This window comes from Falco peregrinus, chromosome 6 (assembly GCF_023634155.1).
Source record: "Falco peregrinus isolate bFalPer1 chromosome 6, bFalPer1.pri, whole genome shotgun sequence".
In the NCBI taxonomy this organism is placed as follows: Eukaryota; Metazoa; Chordata; class Aves; order Falconiformes; family Falconidae; genus Falco; species Falco peregrinus.
Window position 1 is genome coordinate 8,248,113 of NC_073726.1, and position 16,420 is coordinate 8,264,532.

Sequence of the window (16,420 nt, forward strand, 5' to 3'; positions counted from 1 at the left end):
CTTCGGGATCTGGTAAAGCCTTTGTTTTGTCTGACTTCACCCCTGAGCAATGTTGCTGAGGTTAGATAATTCAGACTTGCTGTCACTAGAGTTCAATTTGTGGCTTAGCTCAAAAGGGGCAACCTGGCCAAGTGTTGTTGTTCCTGATGCCTTTTCCGTAGTTGCCATGGGCCCAGAACTTTCCATGTGGAAGAGCAGCCCTGCTTTCCCTCCTCCCAATATTTAAGCATCGGCTTGGGAGGAAAGCATCCCTCCCCAGCAGCTGTGCATCCCAGCGCTGCGCTCTGCTGACTGGCGACCTGTTCGACTCCCTGGGATAGTGAAATTGGAAAGCAAGCTTCTGGCATTTGGCAGGTAATGTGAGGCTCATGGCAAGTGTTAGATTAATGATACGTGTCTGCTTTTAAATCCACTGTCCCAACAGATTATTTTTTTATTTGTTTTTTTTTTTAATTTCTGACATCACTTTCATGCCATTTTGCTATTCAGGTGATGGCTGTGAAGGGTAGAGCAGCTTCCACTCAGTTGTAAGCCAGTCAATCAGTTAATTACTTTTAACAAGGAATATATATGTTTCTAATACAGTAAGGATTAGTTCTGCTTTTGACCCGTCACCTACCTTTCCTTTATTCAGTTGTGGCAAAATGATGCTTTCTTATTGCTTGCTTTTTATCGAGGTGGAAAGGAGATGATTTTGATACAGTAGATGAAAGTACTAACCCAGCACCAAGACAACGTTACTCTAATGCAGAAGATGAGAATATTAAAGAGAAACTTTTGTAAGATATTTTTATTTCGTTGACAAAGTTGGCCAATGCTGGTTTTCCCATGTTTTTCCTTAACATTTAAGTATTTAGGTATACTTTGCTACAGATGGACGAGGTAGCAGCGTAGGTCGTACAAGACCACCTTTCCCCATCAGGTCACACACACAGCAGCAGAGAAACTGATAAACTTACTGAAGAGACTGGGAAATCAGCCTGTTGCAACAAGGGAAGCTTTGTCCAGTAAAACCATTAAAAGTGTCCGTGTGGGGAGTGAGATGAGAAACTTGGATCCATCCACAGTTGATAGATCTTACAGCAGCATCACAAAATGTGTGAGCCTCAGCTTTCTGCTAGGCTCAGCTGGATACATGGTAATGTGTTTTTCCCAAAGACAATCTGTTGCAATGGGACTAACAGGATACTGCGGCCGTATCTTATCCCAGGCATTGTGTGCTTGCCAGGGTAAATTATAAAAGGGATGCTATCAGATGTTTCTGCTTTTGGCATATGTTTGTTGTAAAGTTTATAGAACAAAATGGGACCTTCTTCAAACATCATGAATAAAAGATAAATGCATGAATGATGGAAAAATCCCACTTTTCTAATGCCCATCCCATAAAGGGGAGCGTGGCAAGGTCGTTACTGGGAGGAAACATTTATTTTGATACCTTTGTTGTTGTTTTTTAAAGAGCCAACTTTCAGTGTTTTGGCAGGTTGCCATCAGCTGCAAAGCACATGAAGTAGATGGGATGCTTACAGTAGTCTTTCTAATCCCTCCGGGGACTGAGAGCTCAATTTACACTCCAGCCTGGATGTGAGGCTTCAGTGCTGGAGCTCTGCAAGAGAGCGGTGAAAAAGCTCACCATGTTTTCCTGAGAAATTCTGCATATATGGAGTCTGGTGAGAGAGTTTGATGGCAATGCTGCTCGCAACAAAGTGTTAATTAGCAGTGATACAATGGCACCACTTAGTTTGTCAGGAGCTGAACTGCAGGCTGGCTACCTGGCTCTGAGCAAAGGTGGCGTCACTCTGAGGGAGAGGGACTGGGACCTTGGTCCCCAGTCCAAGTACTGGCAAGGCGGCTTCAACAGGAAGAAGCAGGAAATCATACAAAGTCCATTGAAAAATCAAACATGTTCCCAACGTTCTATGTCTGTAAGATGTCTTCCATATGGTCATTATATTCTTGAATCACTAGTTCACATACGAATAATTCAGTTCTGTTAAATATACCTTAAATGTCAATAAACAAAACATCTTGCTGAATTGTCAAAAGCTAATTCCTAGAATATTATTTTTTTAACCAGCTGTCTATATCCCCACCATGAAAAAAGCACCCTGGTTTTGTCTACTTAGATAAGTTGCCATGGAGGAATTAAGTCCATTTTATTTATTACAACAATAAGTAAAGCTTAAATCACGATAATAAAAAAAAAAAATCTCAGTTTTCATCTGAAAATATTCCCATGTTGTTGTGTCCCCACCCTTCCCCACTGGAGCTGCTGCCAACTATTTTGCAACATTTCTGGTTTTGTGTCTCTGCCCCTTGAGCAGGGTGCTTCGGTTCCAGTTTCTGGGATGTGGAGCACCCCTGGGGGCCTCGCCAGAGCACATAGCCATCAGCAGAAAGGAATAAATATGCGCCATCTAAATGCTTTTTTTTAAAAAAAAAGTTTTTATTTTTTACACTATCCCTTTAATTTGTTCAAGAGGTTGAGTGAGAACTTACTAAGTAGCTATTTACTACCCCATTATTCATGCTTGCTGGAGGGGGTGGAGGAAGCCAGGCTGAGTGTGGAGTGTAGCAGACAGCTATGTATAAACCAACTGCTTTTAACCCTCTCCTAACTCTTTCTCCTTAGAGCCTGCCTAAAGATCCTTTTCACACTCATTCCTACAATAAACTGTAGGAGTTTGGTTTTTAAACTGTCACAGATTGTTGCAGTCTGAGATGCTATTCTGCACAGAGGAAAAAATAGTCTTGTGTTGAAGAGTATCCCAACTTTAGTGCAAAAATCATATGAGCAGTGTTAATGGCTATCACAGTTTGATAGCTTTGCTTGTCACTACACAGTTGTGCACATCACCCGTTTAAAGCACCAAACCCCTGGTGGTACTCTTACCCCACCCATCTTTCCCATCCTCCTTAACATTGCATTAATTTGTTGTGTTTCCATCTCAACCCAGTGAGAGAGCTGGACAGGGCAGGAGTATGGTGTGTTATTTTTGCGTGGAATGTAATGTAACTAGGGTTTATTCTTGATTTGAGCCTCCAGACGCTATTATAAAATGAGTATGAAATAGGAATATATTACCTTTGTGCTAATCTACAGAACATTTTATAAGGAGCAAAGTATGGCTCAGTGGAGGCTGCCAGTTTTGGCAAATCTAATGTATGTTTGTCTCAGGGCTACCACTGTGATTCAGTATTTCTCCTGTGTTCAGTGTTATTTGTGATTAAACTGGAACCTAAAAGGACTAGCTAAAATCTCTGTGCTACAGTACATATCTTAATTAGTGACAATAATTGAAGCTGGGAGACTATGCGAGTGCAAAATGAACCATTTGTATGCATGCAAGATTGAAGCCTAATTGAACAGTTTTGCTCATTATGTAGAAATTTCCCATCTAATGGATTGAGTGTTGGCTTGGTTGGAAGACCAGTGTTTGCATAGGAAACTCACAATATATTCCCTCCTTGTAGTGAAAACCTAGACCATTTTAAGCATGTCAGTTCAATATTTTATCTTACAGCAGAAAGAAGGTCAGTGACAGCGACACTAATGCAGCTTTCTGAGTCTCTTGGTACTTGTCCCTTAAAAACCCTTAGGCTTTTTGCCTGTACTCATAAATTAATGACACTTGGTACTCTCACTTGTGCAAGTTTGCTGATTTTCTAAAGACTGGCTTTAGAGAATTCTGCTGCATACATAAACACTAGCAGCACAGTTCACATGTAAGAGAAACAAGCAGCTGCCTTGAAAGCGATCAGAGGTGTTGCTATTAATTCCTTCCTAAGGAGGCTGCTCTTACTGAGGCTGAATTCCTTTCTGCTACTACCAAAGGACATAATTTGCCCAATTTATAGGGCAATTCTCTTTTAGCAAGAGCTAAATCTTTACCAGTGCTCATCTGTCAGGGATTCTTGGGCCAAGTCAGCAATTTATAGACATAGCAAAGGATACTTAAGTAATTTATGCCTGCAGCTGAATCCAGTGCTTTTTGAACAGATTCATCTTTGACCAGGTCCCGAGAGTCGGTAAGGTAGAGGTCTGTTTTCTTGTTATGATCCAGGAGCACAGGACAGGAAGAAAGGAAGGAAATGGCTTTTGTATTGGCTCTTCCCCACCTCTATCAAAGGTGCTTTTGCTGCCAGCATTTTGTCCTGTAAAGGGCTGTCCTCCTCCTGTCCTAGGGTGAGCTCGCTGTGCCGGGTTCTGCAACATCCTGGTCCTTCTTCCCTCTTGTTTCATCTTTTGCACCACATCAAAAACACACCAAAGGCACTAATGGGATTTCTGCAACAATGCTGTCTTATTAATGCTCTTGACCTACTAGTGAATGATATATTTTTTCATACATCAGTGTTGATTACCTATTTTCCTATTATTCCCCCCCCCCCCCCCATAAATTCTTAAAGTTATTAGTAACCCTGCTGTTTCATACTTGTGTAGCTATGTTCTGGGAGGAGGAAATTCTGTGTATTATGGCACGTGACACCCTCTATTACTGTGCTTTTCCGCTAAACTATCCTTGTTTTTTCTTTCCATTAGCACATTGTAAATTAGAGATTTCTTTAGTCTTGCTTTTATTTCTTGCTTTGGCTGTAACGTCGATTTCCTGCTGCTGGGCTTCAGTGCTGATGAGGTAGAGAGCTTAAAAAATAAAAGATGCAGATTTTAAAAGAAGTGTAGTGTATACTTACATATGTCAAAAGATTGAGATGTATGCAAAAGACTTGGTTTTCCTTTTGCAAGACCTTTTGCTTCCAGGGATGATAAAATTACTAGACTTGGGGTTGCACTTACCACTCATTATAAGGTGACATGATACATACTAGAGGTGATTTCAATTCAGTAGGTGGAGCGATAACAAGCTCTTGTGACTAAAAGCTGAAATTAGGTAAGATTGGAAGGAAATTGTTAACAATTACAGTAATTAACCAGAGAAAGCCCTCAGAGAGTTGTGTTCTCCCCCAGTGGAAGCCTGAGGTGCCTTCTCTGCTAGCATTGCCCAGCCCAGCCCCCGAGCATCCCTTCTGTGCTTCGCAGGTGCTCGAAGATGATGAGCACCCTAATTTAGTGGCCTAAAATTTACTGAGCTCTCCTCAAACGTACATGCGGGGTGTAGAGGACCTATGAAAGCATGACTGTAATAATAAGGGTAGGAGTTGTGCCAGGAGATTAAAACCTCACAGTTTAAGCAAGCTCCACTACAATTTTTGCAAGTAAAATCTGGGCCATGTAAACAATGCCTTCATTCAAGAGATTTTTAACAATTAGATTTTTATAAAATAAAATCCTTACTTTTATTTATCTTTAAAATGTATGTTTAAGCGATCTGCCTTACAGGTTCACCACACCTGACAAAGCCCTTACTCCTAGATGTTAACCTCTATTCGCTTGTTCCTTGGTTGACAAATGGGTTTTCCTGTCTGTGTCCAAATGATAAGCATTGTTAGCGCTAAGCCTTCCACTTTTATCTCCCAGTGGGGTACTGGCTTTCCAATTACCCCGTCCTGCTGTTGCAAACTGATAAATTTACCACATTGCAGTCCCACATCGGATTACCGTGAGGGAATCTGTTACCTGCTCTAGAAAAATACATTAATTAGTGGCTTTTGAGGCCTAGGAAATCACTTTCATTTTGCAAATCTAGGAAAAAGACATCTCTCTCCCTACTGTTTTTCTTGATGTTAAAATGAGATCATCTATGGGTTTTGAGGGTATTTCATTAAAAATAGCTGAGCTCTTGTTACCCATTGCGGTCACCTTTGATTAGTTTAAATGTGGCTATGATTGTATTCTTCCTACATAATTCATCTCCTAGAAAAAATTACATCTTTGGATGTAAAAGGAGGTATTCAGAGGAAGTTTTAGAGTTGCCAGAAGAACAAATTTTGCAAGTGATATGAAATTTTTTTTCTACCTCACAGCAGAGCTATGGCAAGAGCAGAACGTCTGGTCCTTGCCTACCAGAGTTTTGCACATCCTTTTAAACATTTGGTGATGGCCACCCTCACAGCCAGGAAACCAGATTAAACAAATGATGGGACAAATCCCACATGAAATTCATTATTGCTGGATGCAGGAGGTTCTTGTGAAACCTCTTTCCTTCATCCTTGCCCCTACAGCTGGAATAGAGCTGCAAAACAGGCTAGCAAGCTCAGTATCAGATTTCAGAGAAAATAAAGCACGGAGCTACTCTTCTGCTAACTGGTAAACAAACAAATAGGAATATTTAAGACATGACTAAGTGATTATTTTCATTATGTAGTCAGACAAATAATTTAAGGATTTACAACCTTTTCACCTATTCTAGTCAGCATGAAATTCAGTCGTTGCATGACCATTACAGGCCTCATCCAGCTTCGTAGGAAGCCGAAGTAATGACAGCCAGATAACACTTCAGAGGACTCGCAAGAAACCCACACAGGCATTTACTTTCAGATTAATACGCCTTGCAAAAGGTTGAATACAAGTGGCTCTATTCCACTGGATGCAAGTATCAGGGAACTGGCCAACACAATCAACAGTGGTCCACCACTCAGTCCACAAATTAGGTATACATTTTCTAGACTGAATGCTTACTTCTATTTCTCAACAAACAATACTGTATCCAGTATCTCTGACAAATCAAAGTTCTTGGACTTGATTTTTTTTTTTAAATCTGTTTATTAAGAAAAAGCTTTCCTTTTTACATAGAAAAGATAGAGGAAGGTAAATAAATGCAGTAGAACTCATCAACTCATGTAATAGCTGTACAACTGAATCTTAATGACAAAAGTTGCAGAAAACCTAAATATTATAAAAATCCACCTGAAAATGAGACTCTGACAGAGCCAGAACAAGACACAAAAACTAACAACATTGAACAACTGTGAATCACAAGTATGTAGAAAGATACAGCCAGTACACCGCAAGAGGCCTCATGCCAAAGGACGTTCCTGTTTCAGTATTGTGTCTTCTATGGGGAAATGAGATAAATTTGGTTCTTGAAGAAATCTTGGTATCTGGTGTATCCTGCAATTTCTAATTTATTTTTCCAACTTCTCTGAGCTCGAAAGCCTTTAAAGTTTTGCTTAAAAAGAAACTCTGATGAGATGGATATTTTGTTTTTCACAAATCAATTCTTAAGTCTTGTTTTGTCATGTCTTCCAATGGCAATTACTAGCTTATTTTCCCAAAGATTACATGAAGGAAAATAAGACAGTGACATATATTGAATTCAAAGCTGTGAACTGAACTGAGTACTCTTGCACTGCCATCTGTGACAGTCTTTGCTGAAGCTTGCAGAAGACTTCAGAGATCTGCCACAGTGTCTTCAGGGCACCTTCCATGAACTCGGGCAAATTCACCAGCAGTCCACCGATGGCAGCTTAGGAGTACCATTGGGAAGTAAAATCATCTCGCAAATGGGTATTTTGTAGATTAAAAAAAATATACATGGGGAAAATAATGAGAACAGACACCTGAATGGCAACAGAAGACAAAGATTTATTTTTACTGACTTTCATCTGGTGTTAAAATCGCTTGAGAGACATCCAGTAAATTTGTAAGACCATCACAGATATGACTACATATGCATATTCTGTCTATCTCACTACCATGCCCTCTCTTCATAAAGGCACTAACTATAAATAATTCAAAAATGGACAGATAAAATGCTAGAAAAAAAAATGGACTGCTTGTATGGACTTCTATGTTTATGTTTGTATACATTCATGCTTTAAATGTACAATTTTAAAATTAATTTAAAAAGTCACTTTTATTTTGGTAATACAACCGATAAAATGAAACATGCAGAACACACAGCTTGACAGAACTCAGTGCATAATTTTGTCAGAATGAAGCAGTTCTTTATCACCCTTTGTGAGTTGGGTATACATTCATATTACAAGGCAAAAACCACCCCACCCAAAACAGACAACATCTGGCTTCTGTATAATGCCTCTGCTTTTCCACATCTTCTCCAACATCTTTGGATAGTAAGATCTACATCTGACCACAGGTTAAATTGTATGGTTATATTTTAACAGTCTTCTTAGTGCAGCAAGGCAAGAGAGAGCTGCCTGTATTCACTGTTCTATCTCCAGACTATCCATTTTTAAGTCGGGGGGTTTAAAGCTAATCACTTCTTCATAGGTAAGTTCTGTAGAGAGGGTGTAAGGCAGAAAGAAGAATTAGGTGATATTCTCTTCAAAAGACAAATATTCCAGACAAACCAGTTCTATGGGTGCATGCAACTTGTAGTTTCTATTTCCAGCCTTTTTAGAGTCCCGATCCAAAACCAGACTGAATTCACTAGGAATCTTTCTGTTAACCTCAGATTACAAATTAGACTCCCAAATACTGTTATTGTACAACATGTCTGCCCCCTTCAGCTAATTACTAAAACACACAGGCCCTGAAATGGAAACGTCAATTATGCTGTCAGATGACCTGCCAAAATGATGTAATAAAAGACAAAATGCAATGGAAAATGGAACCTTTAAAAGCACCCAAACAGGTTTTAAAATGTAGACTTCTAATTGTGGAGCATATTCATCATCTCGCAGTCAACTGCCTGCCACAGAAATCCTTTGCAATTCTGTGCTATTGCCTTGGGATCTAGGTTTTGGGTTTTTTTTTTTTAATGTTTTATTGTTAACTAATTTAACTTTAAGGTCCTTTGAAAAAATGTTCTTTTCTTAGAAGGCCGTAACAGTTCTATTTTCGTCAAGAAAGGCTTAGCTAGAAACATGGATTCCCTGCTATTTTACCTTGCTTTAGGAATAGCCCCTATAGGAATAGTATCTTTTCATGCCGACAGTCATGTCCTGTTTTGTGCCTTGCACAGTAATAGAACACATCGTCAGTGGCTACCTCCTATGTACTTTCTCAAGTCAGATATTGCATTTTAAGGACCAGATCCTGCTCACACATAAATACCTGGCTAACAATGCATTACTTCAGGTTCTGTTTTCCAAACAGTGATGTTTAAATCATATCAAACTTGTGCTGCCTATTAGCTTGTTTATTAAACAGATCTGCGACAGCTGCTACACCTGCATATGGACCTAGCACTCCTCTAAAAAGTATGTAAAAATCTTTGGGCTGAACCTTGCTTGTGCTCTGGTTGTGTTATGCTGTAGCATGGTATACAGTGACCTGCATGCCAGCTTCGGTGAAAGATTTCTCTGAAAGAAATTATGTGTGCAGAACCTCTGAGGCAGAAGGATTCGTTAGGTGGCTCTTTCAGTGATTGACCTGTGGCTATTAAGTAGCATCCTGACTGAAGTCAGAGGAAGCCAGCATCCTCACAAATTGGACACCTGGAACTGTATTAGAAATTATTCCTGCTGGCTGTGCATCGTATGTTTATGATGCTTTTTACCTGGTTCTTGTGACACCTACTCAGCAGAGAGTACAGGTGTTACGCTGAGATATGTGCAACTGGAGCAACAGCTAAGGAGAGAGGGTGCATAGCATTCAACTCTGAATAGCATAATCTTGGCCTTTAAAATTTTGAAATATTTTCTAACTGATTAAACGTGTCACAAAGAAATCAATGAGCTTGGGCTGCAAGCCTCAGCAGTGTGCAATGGAGGCCAAGGAAACAAGTGCATAATATGTAAGACAAAGTGTCTGAAATCTCATTTCACTTTGCTGCCCAGTTGCTCTTGGGATCAAGCGCCACTTATTTTTAATTTGAAAAATCTAAATTTTTTTCCTCTGAGAAAAAGAGGAGAAATATGCCATTGACATCTTGAGAAACGGAGTCAATATTTCATCAACAATTAAAACATTTTATGCAAATGGTCACCTTTCATGTCATCTTATTTACATGTGGCACATACTGTACTAGAACATAAAATGTTTAAGCCCCAAGACAAAAATACCGCCAGGAGGAAGAGCTGCACGTCCTGCACCAGTTTTGAGATTTTTGTCTCAGGCCTTTTTTTCCCCCTGTATAAAGAAGGAATTTGACTTGTAGTCCCAGCAAGGACAGTGATGTAGAAAAATATTGTACTGTCTTTCCTAAAGAATTCACCTCCACATCCTCATTTCTGTTCAGAAAGCGTTAAGCCAAGATTGTTCCTGAAATAATTTCAACGGAGTTTCATCACAAACAGAAATGAGCTTCGTAACTCGGAAATTGTTAAATTTTCCTGTTAAAGACTCAGTCAACTGAAAAAGTAGCAGAAAACAAATCATCCACTCCTAAGTACAGCAACAAATTGAACAGGCCTCTCAATAAACAAGATGTATGGGCAGTGCTGTATGCTGCCAGGTTTTGCACAGGACAGCACGTGTAAGGAGTGAGCGACACCAGTCAATCCTCCTTGCTTATATCGATGCAGTAGGCTTCTAGAAAACCCTTTTCAGCGCTCTAGCAGGTTGCTTTATTGTAGAGAGACCTGTGACCCTGCTCCTATCTTTCTTTAAGATGTATTTGCTGTAGACAGTCTGCTCATCTCCCCTGTAATGCCCAGAATCAAACATGGCGCAAGTGGAAGGGCATGAGTAAGACATGGGAGGTCAGTGTTTTCATCATAAATCTACCCACTAAGCTAATAAATTTTTATCAAACCTTTCTGGAGTAAAAGTTACAGAAGATAGACATAGAAACAGAAGAACATTTACTTTATAGAATACGTATTTCATCTTAAGCCAAGGAAGGGATTTTGTTAATAAACAGGAACAATTAGTTTTCTAAAACATTACCCTCAAAATGTCTAGTAAGGAATTTTGAGCATAATATGTCCTCACTAGACAATGATGAAATTGGACTGCACTCTTCAGTGTACTTGCAAACTTAATGTTTAGCCACCTTACGTCCGTGATACTGTAGTGCAATATGGTTATGATGCAAGCATAGAATTAACTAACAAAAACTCCGTTGTTGCAGTATTTCTCAAGGATGGGTTTTGGGACATCACTCCCAAGTAAAATCACCAACTCCCATCTCAAACAGGAAGACACACCATAGCATGGTTTATCTATTAATTCCAATTACTTGGCTATCTAAAGAATTGTTAACAAAATAACACATATATGTGGAAAATATTCATTTCTCATTCTGAACAAAGCTAGAGCAGAATCCTAAATAGTGTCACTTTCCCTAGGACAGTTATTTCAGTGGAGGGTCTGACCTAGAAGACTAAAAGCTAGACAGAACGTGTGGTTACCTGGTAACTAGCATCAGCTTGCTATAGGGAATCTAGTGAGGAGATGATAGAATGGGGGAAGGGAGCAAAATCCAGAGAAGAAACAAGCGTTTCCACCTCTCCGCTCCCACAAGTACACACATGGACTTAAGAGTTCAAACTGCTCTGGCTAGAAACAAAGGAAAACTGTTATTTAGGTAAGGTTTTGTTCTGCTGCATGTATTAACTACTGTGTGCAAATCTGTTACCTTTCCATTCATCTATGGTTCGCTCCTTATTCTCTATTGTCTCATCGTACAGCTCAGCTTCAGGTTCATCATCTGGATCATGATACTGTACAAAGTATGGATGTGCAAGTGCTTCTGAGGCAGTAATTCTTTTATCGCTGTCTAATATAAGCATCTTCTCAAGAAGATCTACAGCTAAGGGAAAAACAGAAATGCAGTTCAAAGCCGGAAGAGACCATCTAGAAATAAAAGAGAAGGCAACTGTTTACACACAATCTACTCTCACTCACCGTAAACACAGTTAACATTATTGGCAAACCCACAAAATTTAAGCAATATAACGAATAAGTTTTGAAGATTTTATACTGTGAATACAATTTTCAGAGCTGAAGGAAGCTTGTGGTTTGCTTGCGGTATGCACAAAAGTTCATTATAGTCAGACATCCAAGGCCTGACTTCATTCTGAAAAGACCTCTGTGTGCTTAGAAGTTAAATATTCTGTGTTGAGCATCGTCTGCTTAACTTGGTCCCAATCAGTGCAAACTTAAGTAACTTAAAATGTGAATGTGAGATTACACTTTTAATTAGCTGCAACAATGAAATCATCAGATGAAAACCCCAAAGTAACTTTACAGAATCCAGCATAAAGAAAGTATGTTTGAAGTTGACAGTTGCAGAGTATTAGAAATGAGAGAGATCTGTAAGGCTAAAATTGATTTTATATGGAATGTTTATCACAACTGTTTAAAAGACTAGATAAAAATTATTTTTAGTGCTTTCATATGAGCACTATCATTAATTTGCCTCTGTGATTTTTACACTGTTTGCACTTCATGCAAATAAATCCCATTTTTTGTAAGAAAGCATTCACAGCTACTTGTATTTGTAAAAAATAAAGTTGTCTTTTAATACACAGAATGAATTAAAAACATTTTAACTCATAGTACTGCCCTATATACAATGTTTTAATGTGTGCTTGATGGAGCTGACCAGGCAGAGTAAGATGACTGATGACTCAAACATCTCCTTTGCCATGTCACAAGGAATGGTTCACAAAACCATCTCTTTTGCACAGGCAGAACCAATTGGTTAGACATAAAAACAACAGTGCTGGATCAGACCAAAGGTCTAGCCTGGTATCCTGTGTCCAACAATGGCTAATATATTCCTAGGAAATAATACTCAAAAGGGTCATTCAAACAAACAGCTATACTTCCTGGTATATTCTTCTGCTTGCCAGCAATTTACAGCTCATGGCCTTCCTGAGCCAGAAGTGATGCCTCTAGTCTAGACCATGTGACATTTTTATTTACTCCTGCTATATATAGCCAACTTTTGCTTTTCATCCACAGACCATTTTCCTTTAGGAGGTTCCTGTAATCTCCATCAGAAACAAAAGACACAGACATCATGGAGGGATAAGTCTCAGGATGAAAGGTTAAGCAATGCTCTTCTCACTGGTCTGATCATTATTATATGGGATTATCTAGCAAAGGAAGACTTGAGTTCCTAAGTTAGTAAAAAGATGTAATCTTTATCAGTCTGACTTTCTTACCTAATGGATTGGCACCACGAAATACTGCTTTCAAATCCTGTTGAGGCATATGTGGAAGAGATTCAATGTATTTTCTTGCCTAGGAATAAATCAATATACATACCACATGCACAGAGGTTAAATTTTGCCCAACAGTAAACGTATCAACTCTAAAAGTAGTATTTTATATGTTTCTTATACATGGGAAAAGGTTTCCCATGTATAAATAAAACGACAATGTACAACTTTGTTTTAAACAGTCACTCCTGTATATCGCACAATAAGGAAGAGAGTTTTAAACAGGCATATTTTCCTCTAAGGATTATGTGTTAGCACTTGCATTTTCACCTGTGCTTACTGGTTCATTGCAGTATATTCCCAGGGAACACACACATGTAATGTTCAACCAGAAACTGCAATCTAAATTGTCTTTCAGTTACTCTCAGTGAAGTCTGAGTCCTTCCCTCCTCTCTGCTGTCAAACAGCAGCTTCACTAACCAAAGTACAAATCCTGATACTCCCAGGGCGCAGATCGTCTGATGTTTAATATAATTTATAGCCTGCCTTGTCACTGTGGCTGTGAAAACCTCAGCTAGGAAAAGCCTATCCACATATTGGACCCACAAATGCCAGCATGGAACCTGCCATTACATAAGCGATGGATTTCTGGGCTGAGGTCGATAGGTTGGCAAGAGAGGAGGTTGAATGCTAAGGGCTGGGATCAGACAGAACAGGGAATTCGGAAATGGAGCAGTTAAAGAAGAGGCAAATGGCTGTCCCCAAATCCATAAAAGAACCCAGGTGGTCTTCAAACAAACCTTAATTCCTTTAAAACATGTTTGTGTTACAGGGCTGTCTCCCTGCATGCTTAGCAACCCTGTAAGACTATCTGCAGGAGGCTAACTAAGCATCCTTGGCCTACTGAAGACAACAAAGGAAATAAAGTTTTTCATACCAAGCAGCTCCATGACTTCAAGTGAGATAGCAGACTGAGAACTATTGAACTATCTTCCGGACTATCATGAAGCAACTATAAAATACTGTGACATATCATCTGTGCGATCCTACAACCACACTTGGGAAACAGATCCTGTTCCCTACACTGTTCTGTCTGCCGTCATGTTAATTTCTGCCGCTACGATGAACTGATATAAAAATATTTTAAGTCACTATATAGCACAGTCTCTTTTCAAACTGTGTTCTAATTTAACAAGGCAGACAGATATTTTTTTTTCTGTTTCTTGTAAGATGCAAGCATATTCTAGCAAAACTCTAGACTACCTACCATTAGTGACACATTTCAGTGTCTTATTAAAATAAGCAAGCCTTCAAGCGATATTTCCCAACCTGTTAAAACTAGGTTAGTATTTTCCTTTTTTATTATGGGGGCAGATAGCAAGGTTTTCTAAAACTTTTTAGGAGCTGTAGCCAGTCATGCAGAGAACAATGTTTACAGATGAGTCAAACACCTATTTTATGCTGCTGCCTTTATGAACTTTAGGAAACACCTGCTAGAAGGTCAGGGTGTGCAGATCCTATCAGAGTTAAGTCTTCCAGGGCAACAGTTTATACACATGTATGAACAGGAGAGCAAAAGAGAACTGTCACACATTCTTGCATGGAATCTACAGACTAGGGTAGAAACAAGAGGTGAATTTATCTTATGACAAACATCTGTGGATTTGTGGATTATTTGTTTCTTTATGGACATCAATTAACATTGCTAATCCAAACGTGACTGAACAAGACACGGTCAAAATTCTCTCCAGCCTTGCCCAGAAGTCCTTTGAAAACAGACGTATCAAAGTATACTTAACCAACCTGTTCCCTCTGCTTACATATTCACCACAGAAACCCAACCAACAGAATCCAGTCATTTATTCTGCAAATAATGAAATGCAATCACCATTTAAAAGCATATTAACATGAAAAACTGGCACAACAGCTCACTAACGTGTGCTGAAACATCCCATGAGGTTAATCTTTTGGTTTCCAATTCTTTAATCCTCCACTTATAACTGAAAATAGGCTTATCATTTCAGAAAACCTCTGAATGTGCTGTTAGAGCAATGGAAAAAAACTTGTCCAGGACTGCAAGCTACATTAAGAAATATCTAAACAATAAGGCCAAACTACTAGGTAAAGAAGAACTAGAATGAAGGAACAGAATAGACACTCCCTTGCAAGAGGCAAGTACCTCCAAGCAAGGTACATACCTCCTTTAACATTGCTCCTCTAACTAGGCAGCAGCAGCACAGAGGTGACCTAGCAGCACTGCCATTCATTAACTTGGTTTTTGTGTTCTCCGTATGATCTAAAGGTATAATTAACCCCAGTGAACCAGTTCCAGGATTCTTGTAGCTCACTGAGGTATGCTCCAAAACACAAGAAATTAAAGACAAAAGCAGATACTATCTCCAGTAAATATTTAAGGTGCCTAATCTCATAATCAAAAAGCTCACAAACTGACTAGTTGTGGGTAAATCATACATTTGCATACACTACTTTGAATGTGTTACTGCAAAAACCCACAGGATCTTAATAACACATAAAAGCTATACAAGGACCTACGCCTAGGACGGCACAGTCTGAGATTTGCTGGTTGATCCAAGCCCTGGCACAAGGATGGATCCTCCTCCTCCTGCACTGGCCATTCCCAGGTGCTGGGTACCCACAAACTCAGTGCTGTGCACTGACCTGTGTTGATGAGGTTTTGTTATGCTTGGACCTGCCAGAAATACAGTGTTGTTCCAGCTCTCCTACTGCTTTTGCTTACTTAACCCACAAGCGTATCCATTAGTAAGTTCAAACAAAACCTACTGACATACACACAAGCTGAAAAGTAGCCATTAGTATTAGTCTGAGGCATATACAGAAAAGGTTTAAGAAAACATCTTCAGCTCAGGAGGCCTCTGTGTGCTGTTGTTTTTCTGACCTTTTACACTGTGCTCATCAGCTGCCTTTATCAATCAATACCACATCTCATTCCACAGCTGGATATCGATGGTTATTGCTTAAAGTAAATCCTTTAAGTGTAGCTCGAGCAGAGAAACAAAGTGGAAATTGTTCATTTACTAGATTATTATTTTAAAGAAGTCATACAGAGAGCTAAAAGTTACACTTAACTACAGATATTACCATCAAAGTGGACCTCACACAAACATTCAGACAGATTAATAAATACAAATTTCAAATTAGGGATCCAAATAAGAGCATTCATGCAGAACACATGATTTAATTCTGATATCTCTGTTTAGATCCTTTACAACAACGGAAAGCATAAAAATTACAGAGACATCAGATTTTATAGCAACAATATAGTGCTCTGAGCTGAGCACCAGTGTGAATTTTTTTTTATTGTAAGTATAGCAGCAAAATAAAAGATCATCAGGACGAATTACAAAGCTCCCATCAAAAACTGAGTACATAAGAACATAAGAACAAGTACCAAAATTAATCCAGCTGACAGTCAAAGCATTTGGATACTTCTAAAAGGAGGTTTTTTTGAATAGTAGCATTCCAG

The 16,420-nt window shown here is 39.1% G+C and overlaps 1 protein-coding gene across 2 annotated transcripts in view; it reads right to left on the minus strand.

Annotated features, from left to right (window-relative positions):
• Nucleotides 1-7,463: 7,463 nt before the first annotated feature.
• Nucleotides 7,464-16,420, minus strand: part of MAPK11 (mitogen-activated protein kinase 11) — a 33,395-nt gene continuing 24,438 nt past the window's right edge. For both annotated transcript variants that reach the window (XM_055808576.1, XM_055808577.1), the window contains exons 10-12: nucleotides 12,919-12,997; nucleotides 11,385-11,558; nucleotides 7,464-8,138 (exon numbers count right to left, since the gene is read on the minus strand). In XM_055808576.1, the coding sequence (XP_055664551.1) occupies nucleotides 8,065-8,138; nucleotides 11,385-11,558; nucleotides 12,919-12,997 (327 nt within the window). In that variant the 3' untranslated portion in view covers nucleotides 7,464-8,064. The remainder of the gene's footprint in view (nucleotides 8,139-11,384; nucleotides 11,559-12,918; nucleotides 12,998-16,420) is intronic.